This window comes from Zonotrichia leucophrys, chromosome 15 (genome assembly GCF_028769735.1).
Source record: "Zonotrichia leucophrys gambelii isolate GWCS_2022_RI chromosome 15, RI_Zleu_2.0, whole genome shotgun sequence".
NCBI classification, from domain to species: Eukaryota; Metazoa; Chordata; class Aves; order Passeriformes; family Passerellidae; genus Zonotrichia; species Zonotrichia leucophrys.
The window spans coordinates 12,213,087-12,239,658 of NC_088185.1; the positions used below are offsets into that span (position 1 = coordinate 12,213,087).

At 51.3% G+C, this 26,572-nt stretch overlaps 1 protein-coding gene across 3 annotated transcripts in view; it reads right to left on the bottom strand.

Moving 5' to 3' along the window:
* KSR2 (kinase suppressor of ras 2) overlaps positions 1-26,572 on the bottom strand; it is a 90,855-nt gene that overhangs the window by 26,186 nt on the left and 38,097 nt on the right. For 2 of the 3 annotated variants that reach the window (XM_064727043.1, XM_064727044.1), the window contains exons 6-15: positions 20,942-21,011; positions 19,684-19,767; positions 17,246-17,313; positions 16,979-17,077; positions 15,772-15,890; positions 12,646-12,814; positions 10,351-10,392; positions 9,962-10,028; positions 8,409-8,457; positions 7,295-7,662 (exon numbers count right to left, since the gene is read on the bottom strand). In XM_064727043.1, coding sequence (XP_064583113.1) covers positions 7,295-7,662; positions 8,409-8,457; positions 9,962-10,028; positions 10,351-10,392; positions 12,646-12,814; positions 15,772-15,890; positions 16,979-17,077; positions 17,246-17,313; positions 19,684-19,767; positions 20,942-21,011 — 1,135 coding nt within the window. The remainder of the gene's footprint in view (positions 1-7,294; positions 7,663-8,408; positions 8,458-9,961; positions 10,029-10,350; positions 10,393-12,645; positions 12,815-15,771; positions 15,891-16,978; positions 17,078-17,245; positions 17,314-19,683; positions 19,768-20,941; positions 21,012-26,572) is intronic. The other variant, XM_064727045.1, reaches the window with a different exon arrangement.

Genomic DNA, 26,572 nt, shown 5'->3' on the forward strand with positions numbered 1-26,572 from the left:
TGCTGCTTTTCCCCATTCCCAACCATCCTCCTGGCTCGGGATATTCCCTCCCCAAGCTGCTGCCTGCCCATGGAAGATATATCCAGGTTTAATGTATATATTAATTCACATATCGACTTTGCCATTGTCAGTCGTTATCAAGATTTATCCAGGCTGATGGGCTGGCATCGATTGGCAGGGAGTGCATTCCCACGGGTCAATCCATTCTGATCCACAGCCTGGCATGAAGTCGATCCCTATTTATTATATGATCTACGAGCTCCATTAACTGCCAGCGAAGGGAATGGGGCGGAAAAGTAGGAAAAGGGAAAACAACAGAGGCAGAGGAGAAGGGTCTGGGTCCCAAAGTGTCAGAACCCAGGACATCCCCCTGGCTGTCCTGAGCAGCCCAGACCCCTGCCAGGGGGCTCAGGGACCCTGGCACAGAGCCCAAAACACCTGTGGGTTTGATTATGACCTGTGGAGCAAATTACCAACCTTGTATGAAGATCTGCAAGCCACAACAGTTTAGGTAGAATAATAGTGAAGTTATCACAGGTGGAAAAGTAGATTTTAGGGTTTTGGTATGGGGGTTCAGGAGGCAAGATGGAGGGAACTGGGTGTGTCCAGCCTTTCTCCTTCTTCTTCTTGGCCTCCATCTCCTGCTGTGATGGTGGCACTCACAGATTGGTTTAGAGTAGAAGCTCACTGTCTAACACAGGTGATAGGTATTGGGAAGGAATTGTAAACATTGTACACGTAGTTTTTAGTATAAAGACATAACACTGCCCTGGGGGCAGGCAGAGTGCCTGGAACTGTCCTGCTGGATGGACCTCGGCAGGGCAGGAGAAAATTTTTTACAGATAAGAAACAATGAACAACCTTGAGAGCGAGAAATGAAGAGCCCTGACTGCTTCTTCAAGCGCCGGGCTGGGAAAAGAGACTTTGGAACTTTTCTTGGGTTCACTCTGACCAGCTAGAGATCCCGACATCAAAGTGGGTGTTGGAACATGGATGGGGTTAGGGGAGGTAGGATTTCATGGGTTCCCCTCCCAAAAAACACCCAGGAGCAGGGAGAGAAGGGAAGGACCCGAAGGACACTTTGGAAATGCTCCAGGATCAAAGCATGGAATGGTTTGAATGGGAAGAGACCTTACAGATGATCTCATCCCACCCCTGCCACGGGCAGAGGCACCTTCCACTATCCCAGGGTGCTCCAAGCCCCATCCAGCCTGGCCTGGAGTGCTTCCAGGGATGGGGCAGCCTGTACCAAGGCCTCACAGCAAAGAATCTGTTCCCAAAATCCCATCTAACCCTGCCCTCTGTCCATGGGAAGCCACTCCCTGTGTCCTGTCTGTGCATGGCTCCAGCCTGGCATGGAGGAAAAACAAGGCGGCAACTCTGTGCCTCAGTTTCCCTCCCACTGAACAGGATTTAGAGTTTCAATTCCCAGCACAGGAAGGATGGATGGGAGGATTTCATTTTAAGTCCATTGAGGAGGAAAATCCAATTTCATAAAACCCTGCAATGGTTTGGGTTGGAAGAGACCTTACAAATCCTCTCAATTCCAACCCTTGCCATGGGCAGTGATGGTTGCCCAGGGCTCCATCCCACCTGACCTTGTTCCTTCAATTTGTGGTTTGTTAAAGCTCAAAGGACAATTGGATGTCCTGGAGGGAACAGGGAGCTGGCTCCAAGCACCACGGAGCATCCACAGGGAAAAACCAGACCCCCCCAGTCTGTTCCATCGTAAGTGCCACGGCTTCCACCCTTCCCCTTTCCTCCCATCCTTCAAATCAGGTTAAACATCCCCAGCTTCCTGAGCATTAAGATTTGCAAGCCCCAAATCCTTCCCAGCTGGGCTGTGCCTGTAAAGGTCAGGAGATCTGGCACTGGGAGAGGCTAAAGCTGAGTTTTGTCCAGAGGGAGCAAGCTCCTGGGATGGGAGAGCATCCCTTGTGAAGGGCTTGTTCCTCCCAGCAGCAGAGCCAAACATTAAATATTGGCAAAATCCAGCATGGAAATCTATTATAAAATCAAAGTAAACCCCAGTATTTGGTCCATGCACTAAAGTTATCCATGAATAAACAGCTGAAGTGCTTTGGATATTCCTCCCATCCCTCACCCTCATGTCTTCCCTATTAATTAGTGCCAGGGAATGTGTTCCTGTCATTAAAACCTGCTTTCCACAGAGAAAAAAGAGCAAACTCTCATTTCATCTTTGGTATCTCATGTAAGGACAGGGACTGGGTTTATCTCCACCCCCTCCCCACCACCAGCAGCTCCAGGGAAGGGTTTAGGAGCTGCTCCCTCTCCAGCAGAAACCTTCCAAGTTCCTCTGCTCCAAAGGCACTTTCAACAAATTAATTCTCTTTACACAGTTCTGCCAAGGTCAGGTTAATTCCTAATGTTCCTCAATGTTCTCCTTGGTCTTCCCATCAGGGACATAAATCATGGGCACACAGCCCTGGTGGCATCACCAGTGGCACCCTGGACAGTTGGAGTCACCCTGGCGTGACAAGGGAGGGGTCAAATCCCAGACTCCTTGTACGAGGTCCGAGAGCCACGTTGGAACTTTTAACTAAAACCCCCAGGAATCCTGGAAAAGCTGCCCCAAATCCCCCTCACGAGCCAGCGTGAGCTCAAAGCCCAGGCAAACTCCAGCTCAAACCTTCTCCCAGACTGGATAACCTCTCTCCCTTCTGCCAAACAACATTCCCAACCACCAGGAGCCCCAAGGAGCTGCATGCAGTGTGCTGAACCCCTGCTTTCATTACAGACCCAAGGAGCACCTGGAAGCATCAGTAAGCATTCAAATCCCCCCTTTTTTTCATCAGGATGAACACCAGACTCCTAAAATGTGGGAGTCTCTGCTTTCATGGGTGGCTGGAGCCATTTTATCGGGATTAGGAAAGGACTTTACCCTTGGAAGGCCCCTTGGGTGGCTGAGGCTTTACCTCTGCTCCTCCTCTGGGGACCAGGAGCCCCAGGGAGCTGAGTTTACCCAGGGCTGGCTTTGTTATGCTCCCCAGCAGAAAAACCAACTCGTTATTCCAACAAAGGGAGTTTTTCCAGCCCTTCCATCCCTCCCAGCCGAGGACTCCGCCGCCGTTTCCCGCTCAAAGCACCGAGGCTCAAAGCACCCACTCCTGCTCCAGACTAATTAAGATGGATGTTAATTGTCCCCAGTGCTCATTACCCAAGAGAAAACCCATTAGCAGCTCTGATGGAACCGTTCCTTGCACTCGCCACCTCCCACTGCTGAAAAATGCTGGATTTCTGCTTTTCTGTCGGGTTAAGAGACAGGAGTCATGGAATGGTTTGGGTTGGAAGGGACCTTAAAGCCCATCCAGTGCCACCCCTGCCATGGGCAGGGACACCTCCCACTGTCCCAGGCTGCTCCAAGCCCTGTCCAGCCTGGCCTTGGGCACTGCCAGGTGTGAAATTCCCTGGAATTCCTCCCCACCCTGCCAGGGAACAATTCCCAATTCCCAATATCCCATCCATCCCTGCCCTCTGGCACTGGGAGCCATTCCCTGTGTCCTGTCCCTCCATCCCTTGTCCCCAGTCCCTCTCCAGCTCTGAGCTCTCCCTGCAGCCTTCTCTTTTCCAGTCTCAATCCCACTGTTTTTATCATTGATGAATACATTAAACAGTGCTGGTCCCATTTATCCCTAAAAAAATGTTAATATAGTGCCATATATCCCTAAAAACGTCAATAATGTAAAATCATATTTTTAACCCCAACTATCCCACCCTCAGCCAGCTGCTGCCTCAGTTTCCCCTTCCATTTTTTCCCCCCTGTGGGCCGTGCTGTTTGGATGGGGAAATTTCTTTGTGCTAATGAGACGATCCCTGAATATCACAGGCAATCAGGAAGGAAAACGTCGGGATGGGGAAAAGTAAAAATAAACCCGGCTATAAATAAGCAACCCCCTTCCGGCAGCGCCGGTGGCACGGCGTGGTGAAGCCCCTTCCCAGGGACACACAGCTGCTCCCAGACGTGCAGGGAAATGGAGATTTCTGCAACAGCCACAAGGAATTGATGGGGTTTTGTGGGAAAAACGGCCTCGAGTGGCCACTTGTGGGCTCCCAGGGGAAAAGTGGTGACCCAGAAAGTCCTGACCTGGGAATGGGCATAGGGAGGGTGGGGAAATCCTGGTATCGTGGGTTCATAGACTTAATCCGCTCCTCAGGCAGCTGGGAATGATTTGCCCCACTCCAAATAAAGCCTTGTTTAAAGTTATTCCCATAAACCTGCAAGGAAATCTCAGGTTCCTTTGGGAATGTCCCATTGGAAGAGTGATGCTCCCCCAGTGCACCTCCTGGACCATTCCCAGGATCCTGAACATTCCCAAACTGTCCCCTTCCCACCTCATTCCCTACAACACCCCAGCAGCAGTTCTCATGGCAGAAAAGCCCCCAGGGCTGTCATATCCCTCAGGAAAAACCTGAAATGTCCCATTGGAAGAGTGGGAATGTCCCATTGGAAGAGTGATGCTCCCCCAGTGCCATCTCCTGGACCATTCCCAATATCCTACACCATTCCCAGGATCCTGGACATTCCCACAATGTCCCCTTCCATTCTCATTCCCTACAAACCCAAGCAGCAGCTGTCACGGCAGAAAAGCCCCCAGGTTGTCACATCCCTTAGGAAAAACCTGAAATGTGGATGGGAGGGAAAGCTCCACATGGTGAGAAGGCTTTTCCCCACACCAGAGACGTCCCAAAAATGTTCAGCCAAGGATGGACCAGACAAGAAGTGCCAGCACAAGAGCAAGGAAGCATCCTTGGATGTAGGGATTGGATCAGACATAAGGAAAAGTTTTCCCCAGTGAGGGTGGGCAGGCCCTGGCACAGGGTGCCCAGAGCAGCTGTTTCCTATCCAGGCTTCTCCAAGCCCTGTCCAGCCTGGCCTTGGGCACTGCCAGGGATCCAGGGGCAGCCACAGCTGCTCTGTGCCAGGGCCTGCCCACCCTGCCAGGGAACAATTCCTCATTCCCAATATCCCATCTAACCCTACTGTCCTTTGGTTTAAAGCTGATATTGGTTCAACTTTCAAAGGATGCAGATAAAAGTGTGTTGTAAGAACAAGCAAATGATGCCTGGAAATGTTGTGAGCTTGGGTTATATTTTGGGCAATTTAATACATTTACATTTTGACCTTAAAAAACAAGACCAATGCAGCTGGAAGAGGAACAGGACGAGCAGAGCTCCACGTTCCTCACATTAATTCACCAGGTTGCAGCAGCACACAGACTGATTTTGTCCAGCTGTCAAAAATGGCACCTTTTTGCTTTTGCAGAAAGACCCATTTGAATAGAAAATGGAAGAGAAAACATTCCAGGGCTCAAATTAAAAAAATAAAAGAAGAAAAATTTTTTAAAAAATCGAGGAATAAATTTCCCAGGTTTTGCTATTGAATAGCCCTGAAAAGCTGAGCAAATGGGGGCTGCAGGGGGACGGGATGGAGACGCCGCCTTTTCCTTTGGGAACGCGCTGTGACACACGGATGGGGGCTCTGACTCATCCATCAATACATGTGTTTGCACACTTTCCCAAAAGCTTTTGGCCTGGAGCTACCCAATAGATGGAAATGCTGCGGAATTTTCCCCAGATGGCTCCTTTTTGGTCCCTGAATAAAAGGCGTCGTTTTTTCCAGTCGCCAGCTGGGGAGAGCTGGTCCTGCTTTGGAGTCACCCTGACCACTGAGGGTGAAACCCCCAAGGCAAACACCATCCCCAAACCCACCCAAGCAGGGGTGATGCAACACAAATTTGGGGTGAAACCCTTTTGTTTTGGACAAAGAAGGGAGCAGAACACCTGCAGAGCCGTCCCATCTGGGATCAGGGACTGGGAGGTGCCACTTTCAAGGGAAAATTAGGGACATTAGGGAAAGATGATGCAATATTTCATCACTGATGGCTGTTGGTGCCATTCCATTGCTTTTTGAAATGCTGCCAGGAGGAAAATTCAACCTCACCTTGGAGAAACTTCTCTGGGAGAAAATAACCCGGGGTGGGATGAAAAACAGGACTATGTCCTGTCCATGGCTGAAAACATGGTCTGGAGGTGAAGGAAATCACAGAATTCCTTGGAACAAATGCATTTCCCATGACAACAGCTGCTCTGGGAGCAGTTGCAGCCTCTTTTCCTTCAGGCCAGGCAGGATTTTTTGCCCAACCAAGCATGGATTACACCGGGAGACTCTGTGCTGCATTCCCATTGGAAATGTGGGTGAGGGCAGGTATTTGAGAATGTCTTGAGACCAAGAAAGCTGTGGAGGTGTTGGATGGTCTGGAAGCCCCCAAATCCCACCTCATTACCCTGAAAGTTGCCAGGAGTCTCCCAGACTTCCAGTTACTAAAGGGGCTCCAGGAGAGCTGGAGAGGGACTGGGGACAAGGGATGGAGGGACAGGACACAAGGAATGGCTCCCAGTGCCAGAGGGCAGGGATGGATGGGATATTGGGAACTGGGAATTGTTCCCTGGCAGGGTGGGCAGGCCCTGGCACAGGGTGCCCATCCTGGATCCCTGGCAGTGCCCAAGGCCAGGCTGGAATAACCTGGGATAGTGGAAGGTGTTAATTCCCCTGGATTGGCTTTAAGGTCTCTCCCAACCCAAGCCAAACCATTCCATGATTCCATGTTTCTTCCTGCCCTTGGATAAACAAACCATTCCTGTCCGGAGCTCCCCTCCTACAGAGGAATGTCCTGCCTGGACAGACTTTTGGATTTGCTGTGTCCTCCACACCACAAACCCCAGCACGTGGAGAACATGGATACAGCACATGGAGAGCATCCCTTCCTTAGGGGAGAAAACTCAACACAGAAGCACCACTGGACTGGAGGAAAAAAAGATGGGGAAAATGTCGCAGACAACTTTTATGAAAAATCCTTTCCTTAGGATTTTTCCTCCTGAGAAGCTGAGAAGCCTCAGGAACAAAATGAAAACAATGATTATCTGCTGCTGTGGAATGCAACAGGTGGATCTGTGATTGGCCCATGTTGGTTTGTTTGTAATTAATGGCAAATCACAGGCCAGCTGGCTCAGACTCTCTGTCCGAGACAGAAGCTTTTGTTATCATTCTTTCTATTCTATTCTTAGCCAGCCTTCTGATGAAATCCTTTCTTCTATTCTTTTAGTATAGTTTTAATGTAATATATATCATAAAATAATAAATCAAGCCTTCTGAAACATGGAGTTAGATCCTCATCTCTTCCCTCATCCTAAGACCCCTGTGAACACCGTCACAGGAAAATGCATTTTTCAGACGGAAAAATCAAATTTTTGGACAGAAAGAAACAACCCCAACCTGGTGATGATGGCGAGGTGGGGAGGGCTCATGCAGGCCCCCATGAAGAGCACCACGTTCTCGTGCCGGGTCTGGCGGTAGGCCATGACCTCCCTCTTGAAGGCCTTGAGCTGGTCCTCGTTGTCGCGCTCGATGTCGATGAGGCGGATGGCCACCTCGCCGTGCCAGCGCCCGTGGAACACCTGCCCGAAGCGGCCCTTGCCGATGAGCTCGCCGATCTCCAGCTGCTCGAAGGGGATGTCCCACTCCTGCAGGAAGATGCTGGTCTGGCTGGCCTTGCGCGGGAAGTTGCGCGCGGAGAGCAGCGACAGGTTCATCTCCTCGAAGTCGTCCTCCGACTCCTGCACCTCCTCGGCGCCTTCCTCGTTCTGCGGTGGGCAAAGGGCATGGGGAACCATAAACCAGGGGGAAAACTGTGGGAAAAACCCCACTGACCCAATTCCTGCCTGTTCAGACCCAGAGGAACCAGGCAGGGGCCTCCCAACACCAACGGAGCAGCCCCATTCTACACAAAGTTGGCAAAATCCCAGATTTGCATAGAATCATGGAACCCTTTAGGTTGGAAAAGCCATCTGGGATAGACTCCAACCCTTCCCCAGCATGGCCAAGCCCATGTCCCCAAGTGCCACAAGCACAGGGCGTTGCATCCCGCCAGAGCTGGGGACTGCACCGCTTCCCTGTGGAGCCATTTAACCCCATCCTGCGGCTAAATTTAAGATTGTGACCCATCAGAGATTTAATTAATTTGTCTTAAAACAGCTTCATCCTCCCCTGGCTGAGCTGTGCTCTGTTAATTCCCATTATTCCCAGACCCCTTGATGTTCCATTAAGGCTTCCTACAGGATTTACAACACCCCTTAAAAGCTCCGTCCTCATCTTCCCTCTCCTTTCCTTCCCTCCCAGCGCATTTTTAATGCCTCCTAAAAAACCTCATTGAATTCCAAACTCGAGGCCCAGGAGGGGCCCTCTCCATGGGATGGGGACACGGATGCCTGGACTTTAATTCAATTATCAGCAATTCCACTGCACAGATGGGAAACGTCTCCATTTCCTAGGAAATGTGCCCCAAGATATCCTTAAAACCAAGGCCCATTAAGCACAGGAGCCATCTCACCTCCGAGGTGGGCTCCACTTCAATTTGAAGCAATGGGTTTCCTTCCAGGCTGTTAAAAGAATTATGGAATTAACACCATGGAAAAACACTGGGATCTGGGGAGCAGTCCCTCTTCCTGCCCCAGGGATAAGGGGATCAGAGAGGAGAAGCTGTCACTAACCCAGGGAAAGGGACACATTTACCCCCCACACACACACTGACCACATTTGAGGCATTTTCAGGGATTTCTAAGATTTCTTTGCAACAAACCCCAGCCAAAGCAGAAGTGCAGAAGGAAAGAAAAGGAATTTTTCAATCATTTTGCAGAAGTGGAGGGTTCAAAGATCCTCTCTCTGCAGTAAAGCACCCAAATCTGACTGGTTTTCCAGTTCTTTTCCTTCCCTGTTCACTCAGCACCTCCCACCCCCCCAGGTCCATGACTGGGGTCTGATGCTCCTGATAATTAATGGGGAATTAGGGAAATTCTGAATGAGGGATCAGCTGGAACAGCTTGGGTGCCTTCAAACATCATATAAATATATTATAAATTATTATTATTAATCTCTTCCCAGGGGAATTACGCTCCCAGGCCACTCAGACATGGCGATCCTACAAGTCCTATCCCATTCCACGGCCACTAAAGACTATAAATTCCAGGTTCCTACAAAAAAGGAGTCAATCCTGGTATTTTGAGCAGCTTGGGAAGACCAAGTGGCCACAAAACATCTCCATGGATGGGTGGTTTGCAGGAGCAGCCAGCTCCTCATTGCCATCCCAGGCATGGATTCCTGTCTACAGAGGATCCAGAGATGTTTAACCCAGCCAAGCCCAGGATGGGTCCCACGGGATATTTTTAGTGGGGGGAGCCAGAATTACAAATTTTGGATATTGAAAGCTGTTCCTCCCCAAAAATCCTGTCTTGACACCTTCCTTTAGGCAGGGGTGAAAAAAAAGGGCTTTGGCTTGACCATTTTTCCATCAATTCCCAAGGGACAGTGGTTCCATCCTTTGCTCCACTGGATCCCCAGTGAAATTTGGAGGGTGTGGATGAGCCAGCCACAAACTGGGGCCAGACCTGATCCCTTAAACCCCTGGCTTGTGAAATCCTTCAAAAGTGGCTTTAGAGAAAGGATCAGGAGGAACAGAGCAGTGGAATGTTGCTGCTGGAGCAGCACAGGCTCCAGGACATCAAGGAATGATGGATTTGGGCTCGACCTGCTGGGGAGCGATGGTTCTAACACTGATAAGATGCTGCTTTTCCCAACTTTCAGCCTAAACTTTATTGTGCTTGAAAATATTGGAAGTGGTGAAGATATGCTGGTTATCTGCTTTTAATTTAATTATAATTCAATTATAATTTAATTAATCCTTTGGGCTTGGGCTTTTTAGACTGAAATCCGTTTTTTTTTTCCCAACAGTGAAGAGCTGTGAGTTATAAATTAACCCTTTGCCCTCCTTCTCAGCCTTCCAGAGCTCTGGGGTCTCACCAGGAGCACCTGAGCCCCCAAGGCCAGGGGAGCACCCTGGAGGATTTGGGGTGCAGAGGGAAGGGATTGGAAAGGGGAGTCACTCACATGGGGTTGGAGGTGACGGGGTGCAGGACAACCTGTGGGGCTCGGGTCGGCGTCTCAGGCACCACATCTGGCAACAGAGAGAGGAGTCAGAGACCTCTGGGGGCATCCAGGGGGGTTAAACCCCACCCTGCACTCCCAGGTCCCGTTTGGTGACACCCTGAGTAGGGCTGGGGGTCACTCAGGGCCACCCAACCCTGCAGCAGCAATGGGCTTGGAGGAGAAATCCCACCCCAGCACAAATCCAGGGGTTTGGAGGGCTGGCCATGCACCCATCCCCACCAGCAGAAACCCCAGCATCCAAGGAGAAACTTCCAGAGAGCCTTACCCATGCACCCATCCCCACCAGGAGAAACCCCACCAGCCAAGGAGAAACTTCTGGAAAGCCTCACCTGGGAAAATGAACTGCTGCTTGTACTTGTAGTAATGGGAGGCTGCAAAAGAGGAAAAAGGGTTCAACATTGACCTGTGGAGCTGGAAAATCTCCAGCCTCTGCCCAGTTCTTCACCAGGAAACCTCAACCCCAGTTGTGTGAACCCCTCCTGCTTGTGTGATCCAACCTCTCCCACTTCCATATGCCCATATGGAATATTCCATATTCCAAAATGGCACATAGGATGCCCAGGTCAAAAAATTAAGACTTTTTCTGGATTATAACTCGATTCCCCCTCCCCCTCACAACTTCTCTTCTGCGTTTGGAGAAGAGATGTCCATTTGGAGAGCGTTGATGTCATCCATGAAGTCACTGGTGGGGTCTGGATGCCAGTTTGCCAGTGGGATTTGGGAACCTCATGGCATCATGGAGATGCCAAGTGATGGGTTTGGAACTGCTGCCCATTGGGGCCACATTCCACCCTTTTTTCCCTTCTTTGGATCTCTGTCCATCCTGGAAGGAGTTCCAGGAGCCACTATCCAAAACCAGAGTCTGGAGAGGCTCTGGGTGTTGTGAACATCCACTGGCTCCCATCTCCAGCCCCAGGATTGATCCAGGAGCAGGCAGGTCATGGGTGTGAAGAACTCAGGGCTGCTGAGGCCACCAGAGGTTGGCAGCAACTCAGAATTCACCTCCTTATCTCCAGGACCCCAAGGGCCATGGCTCAGCTTCTCCCCTGTAGCTCAGAGACCCCAAAGTCCGACCTCAGCCCTGCATCAGGACCTGAGCCAACATCAAAGGAGCCTGGAAGGTAATTCCAGCAGGAGAAGGTCACCGTGTCAGCATTTCCAAGCCCAAATCCTAATCCTTGAGATGATCATCCTGATGGGATAAACCACGGAAAACTTCCTGGCTGGGAAGATGAAAGCAGGGTAAGTCCTGCTTTGGATCCCATTTTGCTCCTGACAGGAATAAAACAGGACAGCCAGAAGTGTCCCAGCATCCCAGAGATCTCCTCTTCCTTCACCAGCTCCATTTTGGGAACAGGTGGACACAGTTCCAGGAGTGATGCTGAGCCATTCCCTCCTGGAAGGGACCTTTCCTGGAACAGCAGGACATCCCAAAGGAAGGCAGACAGGAGGAGCTTTTTGGGTCATCTTCCATAACTTCTGTGTCCTGCAGCCACCACGACCTCCCTGCCTCTCCCACCATTCCTGAAGAGATGGAGCTCCAGGAGCAGATGGATCCAGGTCCAGATTCCATGGGACAAGCCACGTCAGACATTCCCAGAATCATCTGTCACCCCACACACACTGCCAATCTGCTGGGGACCCATCACCCCAAAAAAACATCAAGGGCACCCCAATTTGTCCTCATAGAGGAGTCAGCCCCTGGTTTCTGTTTGTGCTTGAGGTGAAATGTCATGGAAAATCCATGGAAAATGGAAAATCCATGGGAAAATGGAAAATCCATGCCTGGAAAGGCTTTGTAGCCTCAAGAGCCACCGAAGTTGGTCTGGCTCCAACCTTGGAGGATTCCACAACTGGATCAAGCCTTGGGCTCTAATTCTTCTTCAAGCAAGAGGTTTGACCAGAGACTCCCAACCTTAATTATCCAAAACTCATCTTTTCTCCTCATTTCTACTTCCACCTTCTCCCAACCTGTCGGAACTCAGTGCATCCCTCTGGGTGTCCAGAGTTGCCAGGACTCCACCAGGGGGCTCAGAGACCCTGGCACGCAGCCCAGAACACCTGGGGATTTGATTTTGACCCTTGGAGCAAGTTACCAGCTTTGTATGAGGACGTGAAAGTCACACAGGTTTGAATGGCGTAATAACAAAATGATCACAAGGTGAAAATGTAGATTTTAGGATTTTTGGTATGGGGGTTATGGAGACAAGATGAGGGAACTGGGTGTGTCCAGTCTTTCTCCTTCTTCTTCTTCTTCTTGTTCTCCATTTTCTGCAGTGATGTTGGCACTTTGGGATTGGTTTAGAGTAGAAGTGCACTGTCTACCATAGGTGATGGGTATTGGGAATTAAGTGTAAATATGTTATACGTAGTTTGTAGTATAAAAGGACAGCACAGAGTGCCTGTGACTGAGCAGACCTCAGCTGAGCAGAAAGAAAATTTTATAGATAAGAATTAATAAACAACCTCAAGACCGAAAAGTGAAGAGTGCAGACTCGTTCTTCAGTTGCACGGGCTGACACAGAGACATCCTGCACATCTCAGGGCAGCAATTATCACCCACCTCCCACAACCCAAGGACACCCTAGGACACAGGTGGGGACACGGGGAGAGGGTGGCATTACCTGGCAGGTTGAACTGCTTCTGCTGGCGCGGGCACTGCGGGGACGGGTGCAGCGGGGACGGCGGGGTGGCGCTGGGCGGCAGCGGCGGCGCCGGCGAGGACGGCGTGGACGACGTGGTGGACGAGGGGTTGCTGCTGGAATCGGGCTGGTAGGGCACTGGGATGTGGTCCTGAGGGACACAGGGAAGGAGGGAAAGGAGAGGAGGTAAGAGCAGTGCTGGTTGGTGCCACCCCAAGGTGCAAAGGACCCCGGGTGACAAATGACATTGTGGCATTCACATTCTCTGAAAAATCACTTCGCCCAGGATTTTTCTCCTGGGAAGCTGAGAAGCCTCAGAGAAAAGGAAAACAATTCTCATCTCATTTGCTTCTCCTGTGTTGTGCTGGTGTGGAATGTGTTTAGAGATTGTTTACCCACAGGGGATTGTTTCATTGGATTCTGCTGGGAGTTGTTTTCACTCTTTGGCCAATCAGGGCCAAGCTGTGTCAGATTCTGGAAAGAGTCAGGAGTTTTCATTATTATCTTTTTAGCTTTCAGTAAGCATCTTTTTTGTATCCTTTAGTTTAGTATTCTTTAATATAATATAGTACAATAAAATAATAAATAATAAAATAAAATAATAAATTAGCCTTTGGAGAACATGCAGTCAGATTCATCATTCCTTCTGCCATTGGGCACCCCACAAATACAATATGACATCATCCCACCTGTTTCTTCCAGAAGTCCTAGAAAACACCCAGAGTTTTTTCCAAAGCTGTTTGTATTCCCCAAGGGCATTTCCTACCATAAATTGGCTCCTTTCCCACCCAGCTGAGGGTGCCACAAATCTCCTGGCTCTGCACAGCCACGGCCACCAAGGCCAGAATTGGGGCCACCACCTTGGGGCTTGGTCCTTGGGGACAACAAGGTCCTGGAAGTTCCTGCAGAGCTCCTTGGAGCCAAAGCCCAGGGCCTTGCAGGGAGCAGAGGGATCTGGAAGGAGCAGCCAATGCATCCCAAGACATTCCTCAGCATTCCTTGAATCTTCCCAGTCAAAGCCATGGATTTTGGGTGCACAGTGGGGTGCGTGGGTGGGAAGGGACCACTGAGAGCTAACAGGCAGGAAAACCTGCTTGGATGTCTTGGATCCCAAAAGGAAAATTGAGGCCAGGATTTCTCCCCTTGTTGCCCAACTTGGAGCCACCAAACAGGGTCTGAGCAGTGCTGAGCTTTCCCATCCCCACAGAATTTCCCTCCAAGGTTAAAAAATCTGCACGAGCCTTCCCCAGCAGGTAATTTTGTCCTAATTAATTAATTCTTAAATGAGCTGGGCTTTCCAGGAAAGCCACATTGGTCATCACTCCATGCTCAATAATCTTGGTCAGGTAAATTCTTTTTTAAGCAACCAGTGAAGGTCAAAACAGTAAGATTTCATGGGGTGTTGGAATTAGAGGAATTTAAGGTCTGTTCCAACCCAAGCCATTCCATTATTTTATTCAGGATACCTTTAAAGAAATGCTTTTAGAAATACCAAAGTAAGAAGGGAGTCCTGCTGTAATAAGAACATTTATAGGGGAAATTTCAACCTGAATGGGAGCGCTCAGGACAAAAGCACCACCCCAAAACAACAAAACCAGATTTAGGTTTAAAGTCAGTCTCCAGGAGCATCTTGGTACCCAAACTTTCCCCAGAGCCAGAAGATGCTGAGGGCGGGAGGAGCTCAGCCAGGCTTTGGGAATGCAGGGTTTTGTTGATCCATTCCCCATCAGGTCAGTGATATTCCTCTTTCTGAGCACTTCCATCCTGCCAACACCTCACCCTGCCCTTCCTCCGAGGAATTTTCCACTGGAGGCCAACAGGCTTTAAATTCCATCAGCACCAGCCCTGTGATGGGTTTATTGTATCAAGGCAGAGCAGGAGTGAGCCAGGTGCTCTGTCAGGTCTGGCTTGAGCAGCTTCGCCAGGGACAATCCAATTCCAGGCTGGTTTTATTTGCAACAATAAATTTGTTATTTATCAAAGCCTCCATTGGGAGCAGAGACCTCAAACCACCCCAAATTCAGCTTCGACCTGGAGATTGAGAGGCCACAATGGAGGAGGAGTGGGACAGCAGTATCCAGGCTGTTCTGGAAGTGCTGATCCCATTTTATTTTTAAAAGAAATAACTTCATTGGATACATGTCCAGGGAAGGGGCTGGAGCCCCAGGAGAGGCTGAGGGAGCTGGGCAGGGGCTCAGCCTGGAGCAAAGGAGGCTCAGGGGGCCCTTGTGGCTCTGCACAGCTCCTGCCAGGAGGGGACAGCCGGGGGGTCGGGCTGTGCTCCAGGGAACAGGGACAGGAGCAGAGGGAACGGCCTCAGGCTGGGCCAGGGCAGGGGCAGGGTGGATATTAGGGAACATTTCTAATCACTGAAAGGGTGATCAGGCACTGGCACAGCTGCCCAGGGCAGTGCTGGAGTCATTCAGCAGCCATGTGGATGTGGCACTTGGGCACATGGGGCAGCGATGGCCTTGGCAGTGCAGGGGGAGCAACCAAACTTAATTTTCTTTAAAGGTCTTTTCCAGCCTGAGGAATTCCAAAGGTGTGGATTGCACAGAATGCAAAGCTGTGGATATCTGTGTGCAGGGGATCCTGTCCCTGTGGCAGGGTGTGCACACGGGGGGTTCAGGGCTCACCTTGTTGAGTTTGTTGGTTTTGGGGAGCTCAGGGCTCACCTTGCTGAGTTTGTTGGTTTTGGGGATCTCACCTTGTTGAGTTTGTTGGTTTTGGGGGGCTCAGGGCTCACCTTGCTGAGTTTGTTGGTTTTGGGGAGCTCAGGTGGGGCTCAGGGCTCACCTTGTTGAGTTTGTTGGTTTTGGGGAGCTCACCTTGTTGAGTTTGTTGGTTTTGGGGGGCTCAGGGCTCACCTTGTTGAGTTTGTTGGTTTTGGGGAGCTCACCTTGTTGAGTTTGTTGGTTTTGGGGGCTCAGGGCTCACCTTGCTGAGTTTGTTGGTTTTGGGAGCTCAGGGGCTCAGGGCTCACCTTGCTGAGTTTGTTGGTTTGGGAGCTCACTTGTTGAGTTTTTGTTGGGGGCTCTCGGCTCACCTTGTTGATTTGTTGGTTTTGGGATCTCACCTTGTTGAGTTTGTTGGTTTTGGGGAGCTCACCTTGTTGAGTTTGTTGGTTTTGGGCAGCGTTTGGCTGACGTGCAGGTCCGAGTAGCGCGGGGGCTTCCTCAGGGGGTTGTTGATGTCGCAGGGCACCGACTCTGTCCGGACTAACCTCGCTGGATTCAGAAGGGACAGAGGGGAAAAGGGGGTGGAGAGGAGGGGGAGAGAGAGGGAAGGACATCAAAGTTCAGCAGGATTGCTCGGGGTCGCCCCGTGCTTGCAAACCGCTCTCCAAAGCGATTCCCGCCGCACTTCCAGCCGGGGATGGCAGCTGAGCTTCGGGATCCTCCTGCACCCCGGACACAGCCAACCCTCCCCGGGGTGTGAGGCAGCAATCTGGGGGCTCCAGCAGCTGCCAGGGCCTCTCTGTGAGCCGGGGCTCAGCCAGCACAATCCTGCTCCTTGCTGGAGCGTTTTGGGGTGAAGGGAAGGAGCCGGCTCACAACACTCCCAGCAGGGGGAAAAAGCCAGCCTGAAGGTTGGGGGGTTCAGGAACGGTTTAACTCCAAGATAATGGATTTAAGAGCTGGGTTTGGGATTTTTTTGGGGAGTGGGGAGGTATTTCAGTGATGCTGAGGCCACCCCAAAGCCATGCTGCTCCTAAAACACACAGCGGGCAGCTCCGGCTCTTGCAGCATCACAGCCCTAAATCCCAATTCCTGCCCATCCCAGGAGCCCGACTGCCCCTTCCCTGCCTCCCGGGCAGGGTTTGCAGCAGCTCCGAGCCCGACCGGGGGATCTTCAACCGCTTCCACCCAAATTTGCTGCAAGCGAGGGCATGGGGTGGGATGGGGGCTGTAAAATCGCCCCCTCTGAGGCGCCACCAGCACAGTCCTCTTCCCCGAGATTAAACCAAGGAGCGGGTTAGGGGGGAATATTTAACAATTTAACACAAAGGAACAGCTTTAAGAGCTCAAAATTCAAGGCAAGAGCGATTCTCTCAGGCAGTCGCGGTCCTCTGGCCAGCAAAGGGAGCCAAAATCTGGAAGAAAAGAGGTGGGGAAGCGCCGCCCCGCCGTCCTGCTGCAGGGTTCTGCCTGTCTCCGTGCGGATTTTAGGCCAGGCTCGATAAGGCAGCTCCAAAAAGCACCACGAGCATCCGCAGGGCGCGGGGACCCCGCATGCACCGGGGGGATTTCGGGGTCCCCCGTCCGCCCTGAGCTCTCGACAGAAGCAAAAAGGCGAAAACCTGGTTTGGACTTACCCCGTGCGGTGGGGAATCTGAAAAGAAAAGGAGGCAGGGGGAGGGTGGGTGGAAGTGGTTTGCAATGCAAATCTGCCTCGCCCCGACCGGCTCGTCTCCCTACAACAAGCGGAAAAAACGGTGGGTAACATTTCCCCCGGAGAGCCCGAGCGGTTCGGGAGCCTCCGTCCCGCCGGGGACCCCGCTCCCGAACCCCCCGGGGGGAGCTTCCGAAAGGTTTACCCCAAAACAAACCATCCCCGGAGGCTCGGAGCGGGGAGGGCTCACCTCCGCGGTGGATGATCAGCAGGTGACACGGGGGCGCCTCTTTGGTGCATTTGTTGTGGCACTTGAGCCTGGCAGGGGACAGAGAGAAAGGAGTGAGAAGCGAACGTGGATGGATGGATGGATGGATGGATGGATGGATGGATGGATGGATGGATGGATGGATGGATGGATGGACAGGATAAGGGGAATGGATTCAAAATGGGCAGGGACGGATGGGATATTGGGAATTGGGAATTGTTCCCTGTGAGGGTGGGCAGGCCCTGGCACAGGGTGCCCAGAGCAGCTGGGGCTGCCCCTGGATCCCTGGCAGTGCCCAAGGCCAGGCTGGACATTGGGGCTGGGAGCACTCTGGGATAACGGAAGGTGTCCCTGCCATGACAGGGGCGGCACTGAATGGGCTTTAAGGTCCCTTCCCATCCAGGCCATTCTGGGATCCTGTGATGGAGTTTTTCCCTTCTTTTCCCCTTGGGAAAGTGGCTGGATGCAGGGCTTTGGTCCCTCACTCAGACTGAGCCCTCCACGGTCCCTGCTCCCCATCACTGCCAAGCAGCAGCTCAGGGATAGAGAACAGTGTGGGATGCACATCCTGGGTAATCAGGAGGGGCTGCACACCCCTGGAAAACGCCTCCATCCCAGTGGAGCAGGACAGAAATTCCCAAACCTGGGAGCTCTGCTCCTTTCTGGGTCAGCCAGGCTTGAGGACACCCCAAATTGTCACTTCTGGCAGAGGTAGCTGCAGCAAAAGGAGCAGAGCCCTGCACTGAAGGTGGGACAGGATGAGCTTTAAGGTCCCTTCCAGCCCAAACCATTCCATGGTTCCATGAAATCCCCATTCCCACCATCCTGCTGCTGGATGCTTAACTAAAATCAGGAGCAGCAGAGGGGGAAGAAGTGTCTGCCCCAATCCCTAACGTATCCCTGCCATTGTGCCCTCCTCTCCTGCCTTTATTAAGAACATTTAGCAGAAATAAAGAGAGGATTTACAGCCTCTGGATATTCTGCAGAGTTTTCCTGGGTTTTTTTCCAGGGCAGGAGTCTGGAGGGCTTCACCCCCGGGTCATGCATAAAGGCATGGGCAGACTCCCAAATCCTCCCCATTCCTCCTTAATTAAGGATGGAAACGCATCCCCAGCTCACTGCTCTGCCAGGCCGGCAGAAAGCCATGGGGGAAAAGGGAAAAAGGAGGAAAGGATTTATCAAAACAAGGGGAAATGATGGGGAAAAAAAAAAAAAAGGCAGCTTCAAGTCAATGAGCTGGGTAATGAAAATTCAGGAGCTGCCCGTGTTAGCTTTTATTACAAAGCTGTTCCTAGAGGGAAAGGCAGGAATTAATTTGGTATTTGAGGCTTGGGGGGTTTGGGGTCCGGTTGTTTGTTTTACCTGTTGGTTCCCCTCTGCTTTCTGGGGAAAGCAGCGCCGGGGCAAGGCTGGAAAAAAAACCCTAAATGCCTTGTGTTCACTGCCAACTTTTGTCTGCCAGGAAATGGATTTGTTCTTTTCTGTAGGATTACAGGGAGCAGGATTTGCACAGCCAGAGCCACAGCATCCCTGATCCTGGTCAGGGATCCCTCCTCCAGCACGGAGAGCTGGAAGGAAAATCCTCCAGTTCCTTCAGCATGGATAGAACGGGAATCACCCCTTTAAAATCCCCGTGTTTGATAACATCCCTTCCAGCTGCGGAGTAACCGAGCGCTTCTCGGCAGGTTTAAATCCCAATTTACCAACTCATCAGCGCTTAATCAGCGGCAGCAGCGATCGTTCCCGCTCCGTTACCCGCAGACAATCGCACATCCCCAGCTCCCGGCCCCGGCAAAGGCAATCCCGGCCCCGGGAAAGGCAATCCCGGCTCCAGCAGCACTTTCCCCAGCTCTGGTGGATGCACGGCTCTGTCCAAGGCCGGGCTGTGACAGATTTGAAGCAGCCCTAGGCTCTGCTTCACTCTTTTCCCACTCCTGTCCCGTTTTATCCCCTCTCTTTACACCATGGATTAACTGATTCGGCTCCTCAGGGCCCTTTCAGGATGCAGAAGTGCCCAAAACTCGGCAGAAATAGAGGTTACAGCCCAAAACTGTGGGCAAAACCCACCCGATGGCCAGAGCTATCCCTGCCTGGTGCTGCAGATAATTCCACCGGGAATCTCCATAACGAGGGATGCAAAGCCAGGCCTGGGGAAGGGGCCCTGTCAGGATCTGACTCAGAGCTCTGGCGGGCACATCCTCCCCGAGGAGCCCGATCCCATCCCAGACACAGCCCAGCCCTGCTTTGGGGTGTTATTCACCCAATTTCACAGCTCATTAAAGCTTCCTGTGAGGATGAGCTGGCCAGATTTGGGCTGGTCTCTCCATGCCCAAATTCCTGCTCGGCTCCCCAGGGAAAATCCCGATTGTCCCCTCCTGGTTTTAGGGAGTGACACAAACAGCTCCAGCACGGCGCCATACTTGCAGTTTTTGCATTTTAAGCCGAACAACATTCCCTTCCCGCAGACGGTGCAGGTCTGAGACATCCAGTACTTGGTGGAAAACCTGTGGAGAGAAACACAGAGGGAGAGCTGAAGCCTCACTCATCCCCCCCAGCCCTGCTTCATCCTCTCTCTGCTGCCCTCAAATTCCTCTGCAGGTGTTGAGGGATTTTTATAGGGGTGCCAAAACACAACCCCGAGCTTTCCTTTGGTTCTGGAAGTTTGTTCCAAAGGGAATCTGTGAAAAATGCATGTATTTTATGATTGGCTTTTCGCAAATACTAAAATGAGTATTGTATGTGTTGTTTTAGAAAGTAATGCTGTATTAATTCTCTTAAGTGCTGTGTTAAATATAGTTTTAGGTTATAAAAATTGTTAAAATAGAAACTATGCTATGTAGGATGCTTTTTTTAAAGAAAAGACTCGCAGTGAGATAGCAGCCACAGGACACCTGAATCTTTCAGAGAAAGATAATTTATTGCTCCATTATCAGAAAAAATGAACTTCTTCCCACCTTGAAGGCGCTGTTAGGACTCAGAGGAAGAAGCTGACACTGATCAGACAGAATCCTGTGTTTGAATGGAATTTATACATCATGTATGAGGTGTATGAATATGCAACAGGCTGTTGCTTTTAAGGGTTAATCCTTTGTTAACTGTGTCCTTTTTGGGGCTCGTGCTGCCCAGGAAAAGGTACCCGGACTGTCCATAACTCTTTGTATTTGTTGTCTCATATTGTCCTAATTCAATTTGTCCAAATTGTTATTACTCTAATTGTATTACTATTTTAATAACCATTTTATTACTATTAAAATTTAAAATTTTAAGAACAAGTGATTGGCATTTTTCACAGACTCCAACCCCAGCTCCCCGCGATTCCCACCCCAGACACCCCCGAAAACCCTGCTTGCCCTGGGCACCAATGTTTGCAGCTTCCCATCAAACAGCAGCACTCTTCCCGCTGCTTTTCCCTCTTCAGGGAGATATGGAAGGGTTCTAATCCAGAGATGGGGAATTTGCTGAAGGCTGGCAAGGTCGCAGATAACACACAGATTTATTGATAGCGGCTCGAGCCTTATCTAAACCAGATCTGAACTGAAATGGAATTGAAATGGGCTTGGAGGACAGCACAGCCCAGCATGGGAAAGAGAGGGGGAATGTCCCCAATCTCGGTGTCCTGGAGCGGAGATGGGAAGGGAGATGCCCATCCCTCATCCCCCAGCACGGGGAGGGGCCCACCTGTGTTTTATGGAGTTTCCTAAATCCCGCCGAGGGATCTGCGGGGACCAGCGAGGCACTGACAGCGTATCTGCAGAGAGAGACCAGGAAAAAACAGCGCTGGTAACAGCATCGAGAGCTGGGGTTCGAGCTTTTGGGAAGGGGAGCAAAGGATGTGCACAAAAAAAGGGATTTTCCTGCTATAACCCCCTGGAATGCCTCTCTGGAAAGCAGGAGAGCTCTGGGATTTGTGGGGCTGTGGGAATGGGGGTCTCCTGTCCCAGATCCCATCACCAGTTTGGACCAGGGATGAGGAGAGGAGAAGGAGAGAGAGAGGGAGAGGATGCACTCATGTGCAGGCAGAGCGGGATTGCAAAACTTTTGGAATCACATCAGGATGTCCAAAGAAGAAAGGGAAAATAAAGCTGGAGCAGCCTCATCGTCAGTTTTTAATAAGACATCACAGCTTGAGGTGGCAGCTGAGGAAAAGCTGAGTGCCATCACTCCAAAGGTGATTCCATTCCTGTTCCAGGGGAAGAAAAGCAGTCCCAGGGCTCTCCTTCCAAGGGAAAACAGGGAGAGGGACAAGGACAAAGAGGGAATTTCACTGGCACTGCTGGAGCAGGAAGGCAATCAGGAGCATGGCCATGCCTGCATTCCACCCCCTCCTTCAGCCTCGGCAAGGCTGGAAAAGCTGCTCCTCCTCCTCCTCTTCCTCCCGGCCACGGGAAAGGTCCTGCCCCGCAGGATGCCCAGCCCTGGAGCGGGTCCATGCCGGGATCCAAGGCTGGATTTCCACTCGGGGATTTGCGAGGTTTCCCGAGCGCCAGCGGTGGCTCCCGGCTGTTTGCTCAGAGCGCCAGCAAATCCCAGGCTAAACAGGCGCGGGATATTAGCCCAGGGAGCGGGGAGAGCCGCTGTTTGCTTTAATATCCCATTTTAATATCGGGGCTCTAATTGCACTCGGCGGCTGAAGGTTACATTTACATCCCTCTCCCCCGGGTTAGAAATGCTGGGAGCAGCCCAGGCTGATCCTGCTCCAGCACCTCCGACCTGCAGCAGCCCTGGATCCTTCTCTCCTCCTGGTCATTCCTCAGGCAGAGGCAGCGATTGAGATGTCAGAACCACACAAGCATGGAATGGGTTGGGTGGGAAGGGACATTAAAATCGTCTCGTTCCCATGGTAGGGACACTTTCCACTCTCCCAGGTTGCTCCCTGGTCTTGGGCACTGCCAGGAATCCAGGGGCAGCCACAGATTTTCTGGGAATCCCATTCCATCCTCTCCCCACCCTCCCAGGGAACAATTCATTCCCAATACCCCATCCATCCCTGCCCTCTGACAACGGGAAGCCATTCCCTGTGTCCTGGCTTCATCCACCCGTGTAAAAAGTCGCTCTCCCTAATTTTCATAAGCTCCTTTCAAAGCCAAGGAGGGGAGTTCATGTCCCCAGCACCATATTGCCAATATTTTGGATATTTTTGATATTTTCTCACCAGTCTTTGCGACAACTCACCCTCCACAACCTGCCAGGGGTGGGAATTTGGGCCACAAACCCCAGAGGTGAGTGACCCCTCCATGCCCAGCCTCCCTGAGCATCATTCCCCCCTCACTAAATCCTGTTAGAAAACTGAGTTGTCATCACCCCCCCTCACTAAATCCCATTACTAAACTGAGTTGTCATCACCCCTCCTTCCAACGCCGCTCCCTGAAGAGCCAAACACCCCTGGCCAGAGCAGCTCTTCTCCCGGAATTAAATTACAACCTCCGCGTTATCAGCCACAATTTATTCCCACTAACTTTCGGCTGGCCTCAATTAAATCCTGCCAGCCCGGCGAGGGGGAGAGGGGATGGAGGCAACGGCGGCTGCTGAGCCTTTTAATTACTTTCTAAATGGGCTCGCTGCAAAAATGTATTGAAGTGTAGCGGGGATTTTGACCTCGTAACATAAATGAGCCCGACGTGACTCACAGCTAATTACCTTCATTAGCGGCAGCGAGCCACGTAGGATGGCGGCGTTTAACAATAGAGCCGCTGTTGGCAGGAGGGGAAAAGCATCGGAGCGGGGCAGGAGGGCAGGGAGAGGCACGGGGGACCAGCCCCGAGGGTTCGGGGGGCTCTGGGGTTAATTGGGGAGTCCCCCCTTTACCCGGATTCCTGGCAGGGTTAACTCGGGGGGATGCTCAGAGGGAGATGCAGCAGCCTCCCCCCAGCGCAGGAGGAATATTTTCATTGAAAATCCCCCACATTAGCACAATTAGCGTTAATTACAAGGGGGGAAACCCCCATGAGCAGGTCTTGGTTCAGGGTGGGACGGTCGGGCTTTGTTATGGGGACTTTGTGATGGGATCGGATGATGCTCGCAAGCTTTGAGGCGTGACAGCGGCTGCGTCTCCTTCATCCTCCCTCTTTGCCTCCCTCTCCCCCATACTCCCTCTCTCCCTTTTCCCTCTCTCCTGTGCCCCGGAGCTGCCCCCGTGCCAGCGATTATTTAAACCTTTATTTACCACCAGCAGCCTCCTGCCTGCCTCAAAAACCCGAATTATCCGGCCACAATTCCCCTCACCTCATTCCCCCCGCTCCGAGCTGGCATTTCACTGGGCACAAGAGGAATTTCGCACCCACTGAGCTGGACACTTCCCCTGGTCACCCACCCCATTTCTGCCTCCCGAGGTGTTCCCAAAAGCCAAACCCCGCTTCCCGATGTGACAGCCCAGCCAGGGAGTGCCACACCGTGTTTTCCTTCGCAAAGGTCAGGGCTCCTGCTCGGCTCATCCCAAAATCAACAGCCGCGCTTGATGAGACCAGCTGTGCCGGGGAAGGGGAAAACCGACCGGAGGACGGGTGACAGCCACCTCCGGCGTGTCGCTGACAGGCGACACGGCACAGAGCGCTGGCAGCCGCTCCCCGGCGGTGACAGGCAGCTGTGACAGCTCCTGAGTGGCACCCGGCGCCTCGGAGGTGACGGGGACGCGGTGGCGCTGCCGTGGCCGTGACGGCCGCGCTGCCCCCGCTGCTGTCCTGGCAGAGCCGGGGTGGGGCAGAGTCTGTGGAGCTTCCAGAGCTCCATGCAGGATTGAGACTTAACTGTAGTGTAGTGTATGATAGAGATGATTCATGCTATTAATGTATTAAATATTGTAAGATCCAAACTATGTCTTTTGACCACCCCAGCCGGGAAGAGTGTCTTATTCATATTCATCTAGTTCCCTGATGACGTTAAGATAATATCAGGTTCTTTAACGTAAGAATGGAACCTTCCTGGGTGATGATCACCGACTTCCCCGGGTCGCCAGGACCACTCAAGAGTGATGATCACCCCGAAGATTGCATCTACCACGATGATTACCGGCGCCACCCTGTTACATGTGAATGCTGACTTCCCCGAAGTTCTCTGACAATATCTAGACACCTGAATATAGTAGAGGTGGCCTTTGAGTCCTAGTAAAATATCTGTATTGTACTTGAATATCTGTAAGTAAAAGGAAAGGGGGAAATATAGTACTTGAATATCTGTATATAGGCCTTGCCCTGGTAGGTCCCAGTTGTTCTTGATGAGCTGCAGCTGTGATGTCCTTAATTGGGTGGCAGCTGTGGCTAATGAAGATAACTGGGATAAAACGGGGTGGGCTGGCTGGTCAGGGAGAGCCTTGGGGGAGCCCTGATGAAGAAGCAGGAACAACACTGCTGTGAAGAGCGGCATGTGAGAAAACCACCCAGAAGGTATGGGACTCTAGAAATCTAATAACAACAGTATGGGACTCTAGAAATATGACTATAACAACTGGTGACCCCGACGTGATGGAGATATGTAGCCTGAAGAGCTGTGGAAGGTATGGGACTTTAGAAATATGATAACAACAATATAGTAACAACATCCGGACTGGACTTTTGCCTAACTTTGTACATGTAAAGCCCCGGTTCTGCATGTGTAGGGACACAAAAGAACATTCGGTCATCTCTGCCTCGGGCAGAATAAACTGTATGAAAACTCCCTCCCGACGCAGCATTTGTGAACCGAGGGGGAGACTCTGACATTTTTGAGGTCAGATTCAGGTTCACCCAGCGCCGATCCTGGGCTCGACACTGCCCTTGGCTGTGGTGGTTTTTGATGATCGAAATTCGGTCTCGCTGACAAATTAATAAATCTTTGCTAAATTTTCTTATAAGTTTGGCTCTCGATTTGATAATTTATAACAGTAGGAACTGCTGAGTCATGATGAGACAGCAAAATAAGTTCCTGTTTTCTACCCCTTGCCCCATAGCTTATCTCTGTAACCCCATAGGTCACTTTTCCCCTAATCTTTACTATGGGACAAGTTTGGATCCCCCTATACCCTATAAAAAGGGGCTGGTTTAGCCCATGTGACAGAAGAAGAGCTGTCGCTGGACCCTTCACAGACTCCCCAATAAACCATCACTGTGGAACCGCCAGGCCCTCTCCTTCTCCTCTCTTGCATCTGCTGCAGCCTCAGCCAAAGGCGCCCTGCCTAGCAAGCAAAGAGCTGAAATCCTGGGGGAGCTGATATCACTAAAGAGCTGAAATCACTGAGCTTGCTAAGGGTGGCCTGTGGCTGTGAGCTGACTGGGTACTCGGGCACTCTGTCCCCCAGAGGGACTGAGTTATTCGGACCATCCTGCATGGCTTGGTGATAAGGCCAAGATTGGGGTCTTATCACCGGGTGAATTCTGGTTGGGCGCCAGCTGGGCTGCTTGGGCATGTCCTGAATAGAGAAAAGCACTGGAGCTTCCCCATTTTATTATTTTGGGGTTACACCTTCCTTGGGGTGGGTGGGGATGCCCTCAGAGAGTCCCAAAGCCTCCCCAAGGATGTTGTAAATCAAAGGTGATGAAGCGGAGAGAGAGTGATGCATCTGAGTCCATCATCAGAAGGCTTGATTTATTATTTTATTATATTAAAACTATACTAAAAGTATAGAAGAAAGGATTTAATCAGAAGGCTAGCTAAGAATAGAAAAAGAAAGAATGATAACAAAGGCTTGTGACTGATCGAGACAGTCTGGACAGCTGGACTGTGATTGGCCATTAATTAGAAACAACCACGTGAGACCAATCACAGATGCACCTGTTGCATTCCACAGCAGCAGATAATCAATGTTTACATTTTGTTCCTGAGGCCTCTCAGCTTCTCAGGAGGAAAAATCCTAAGGAAAGGATTTTTCATAAAAGATGTCTGTGACACAAGGACACCTGGAGCATCTTCCAGGGGTGGCAGCAGTGCTGAACCCCAGGGATGGGCACTGTTTTGTCACAATTGTCCCTTCCTCATCTCCTGGCCACTGTCTGGATGGCAGGGAGCTGGTGGGAACTGTGTGTTATCCATCACAGAGACAGCCTGATAAACAAACCCTCCTTCCCCTACTATGCAGGAAATGGATTTGTAGAGTGCTCAGAAAAGACCATAATCCAACACTACTACAGCAAACACATTCCCATTATGAATGGGACAGAGAAAATCGATGGAAGTGGACTTGGTAAGAATCCCAGGATGAGTCACTGCAAAGCCAAGAGATGGCCAGGAGGCTTTGCACTTATCCCAAACATCCCAAATGTCACCAAAATGCTCCCAAGGTGGGTGAGTCCCATGGAGAGATTAAGAGAGGAGACACTGGGGTGGAGCAGAAGATATCTA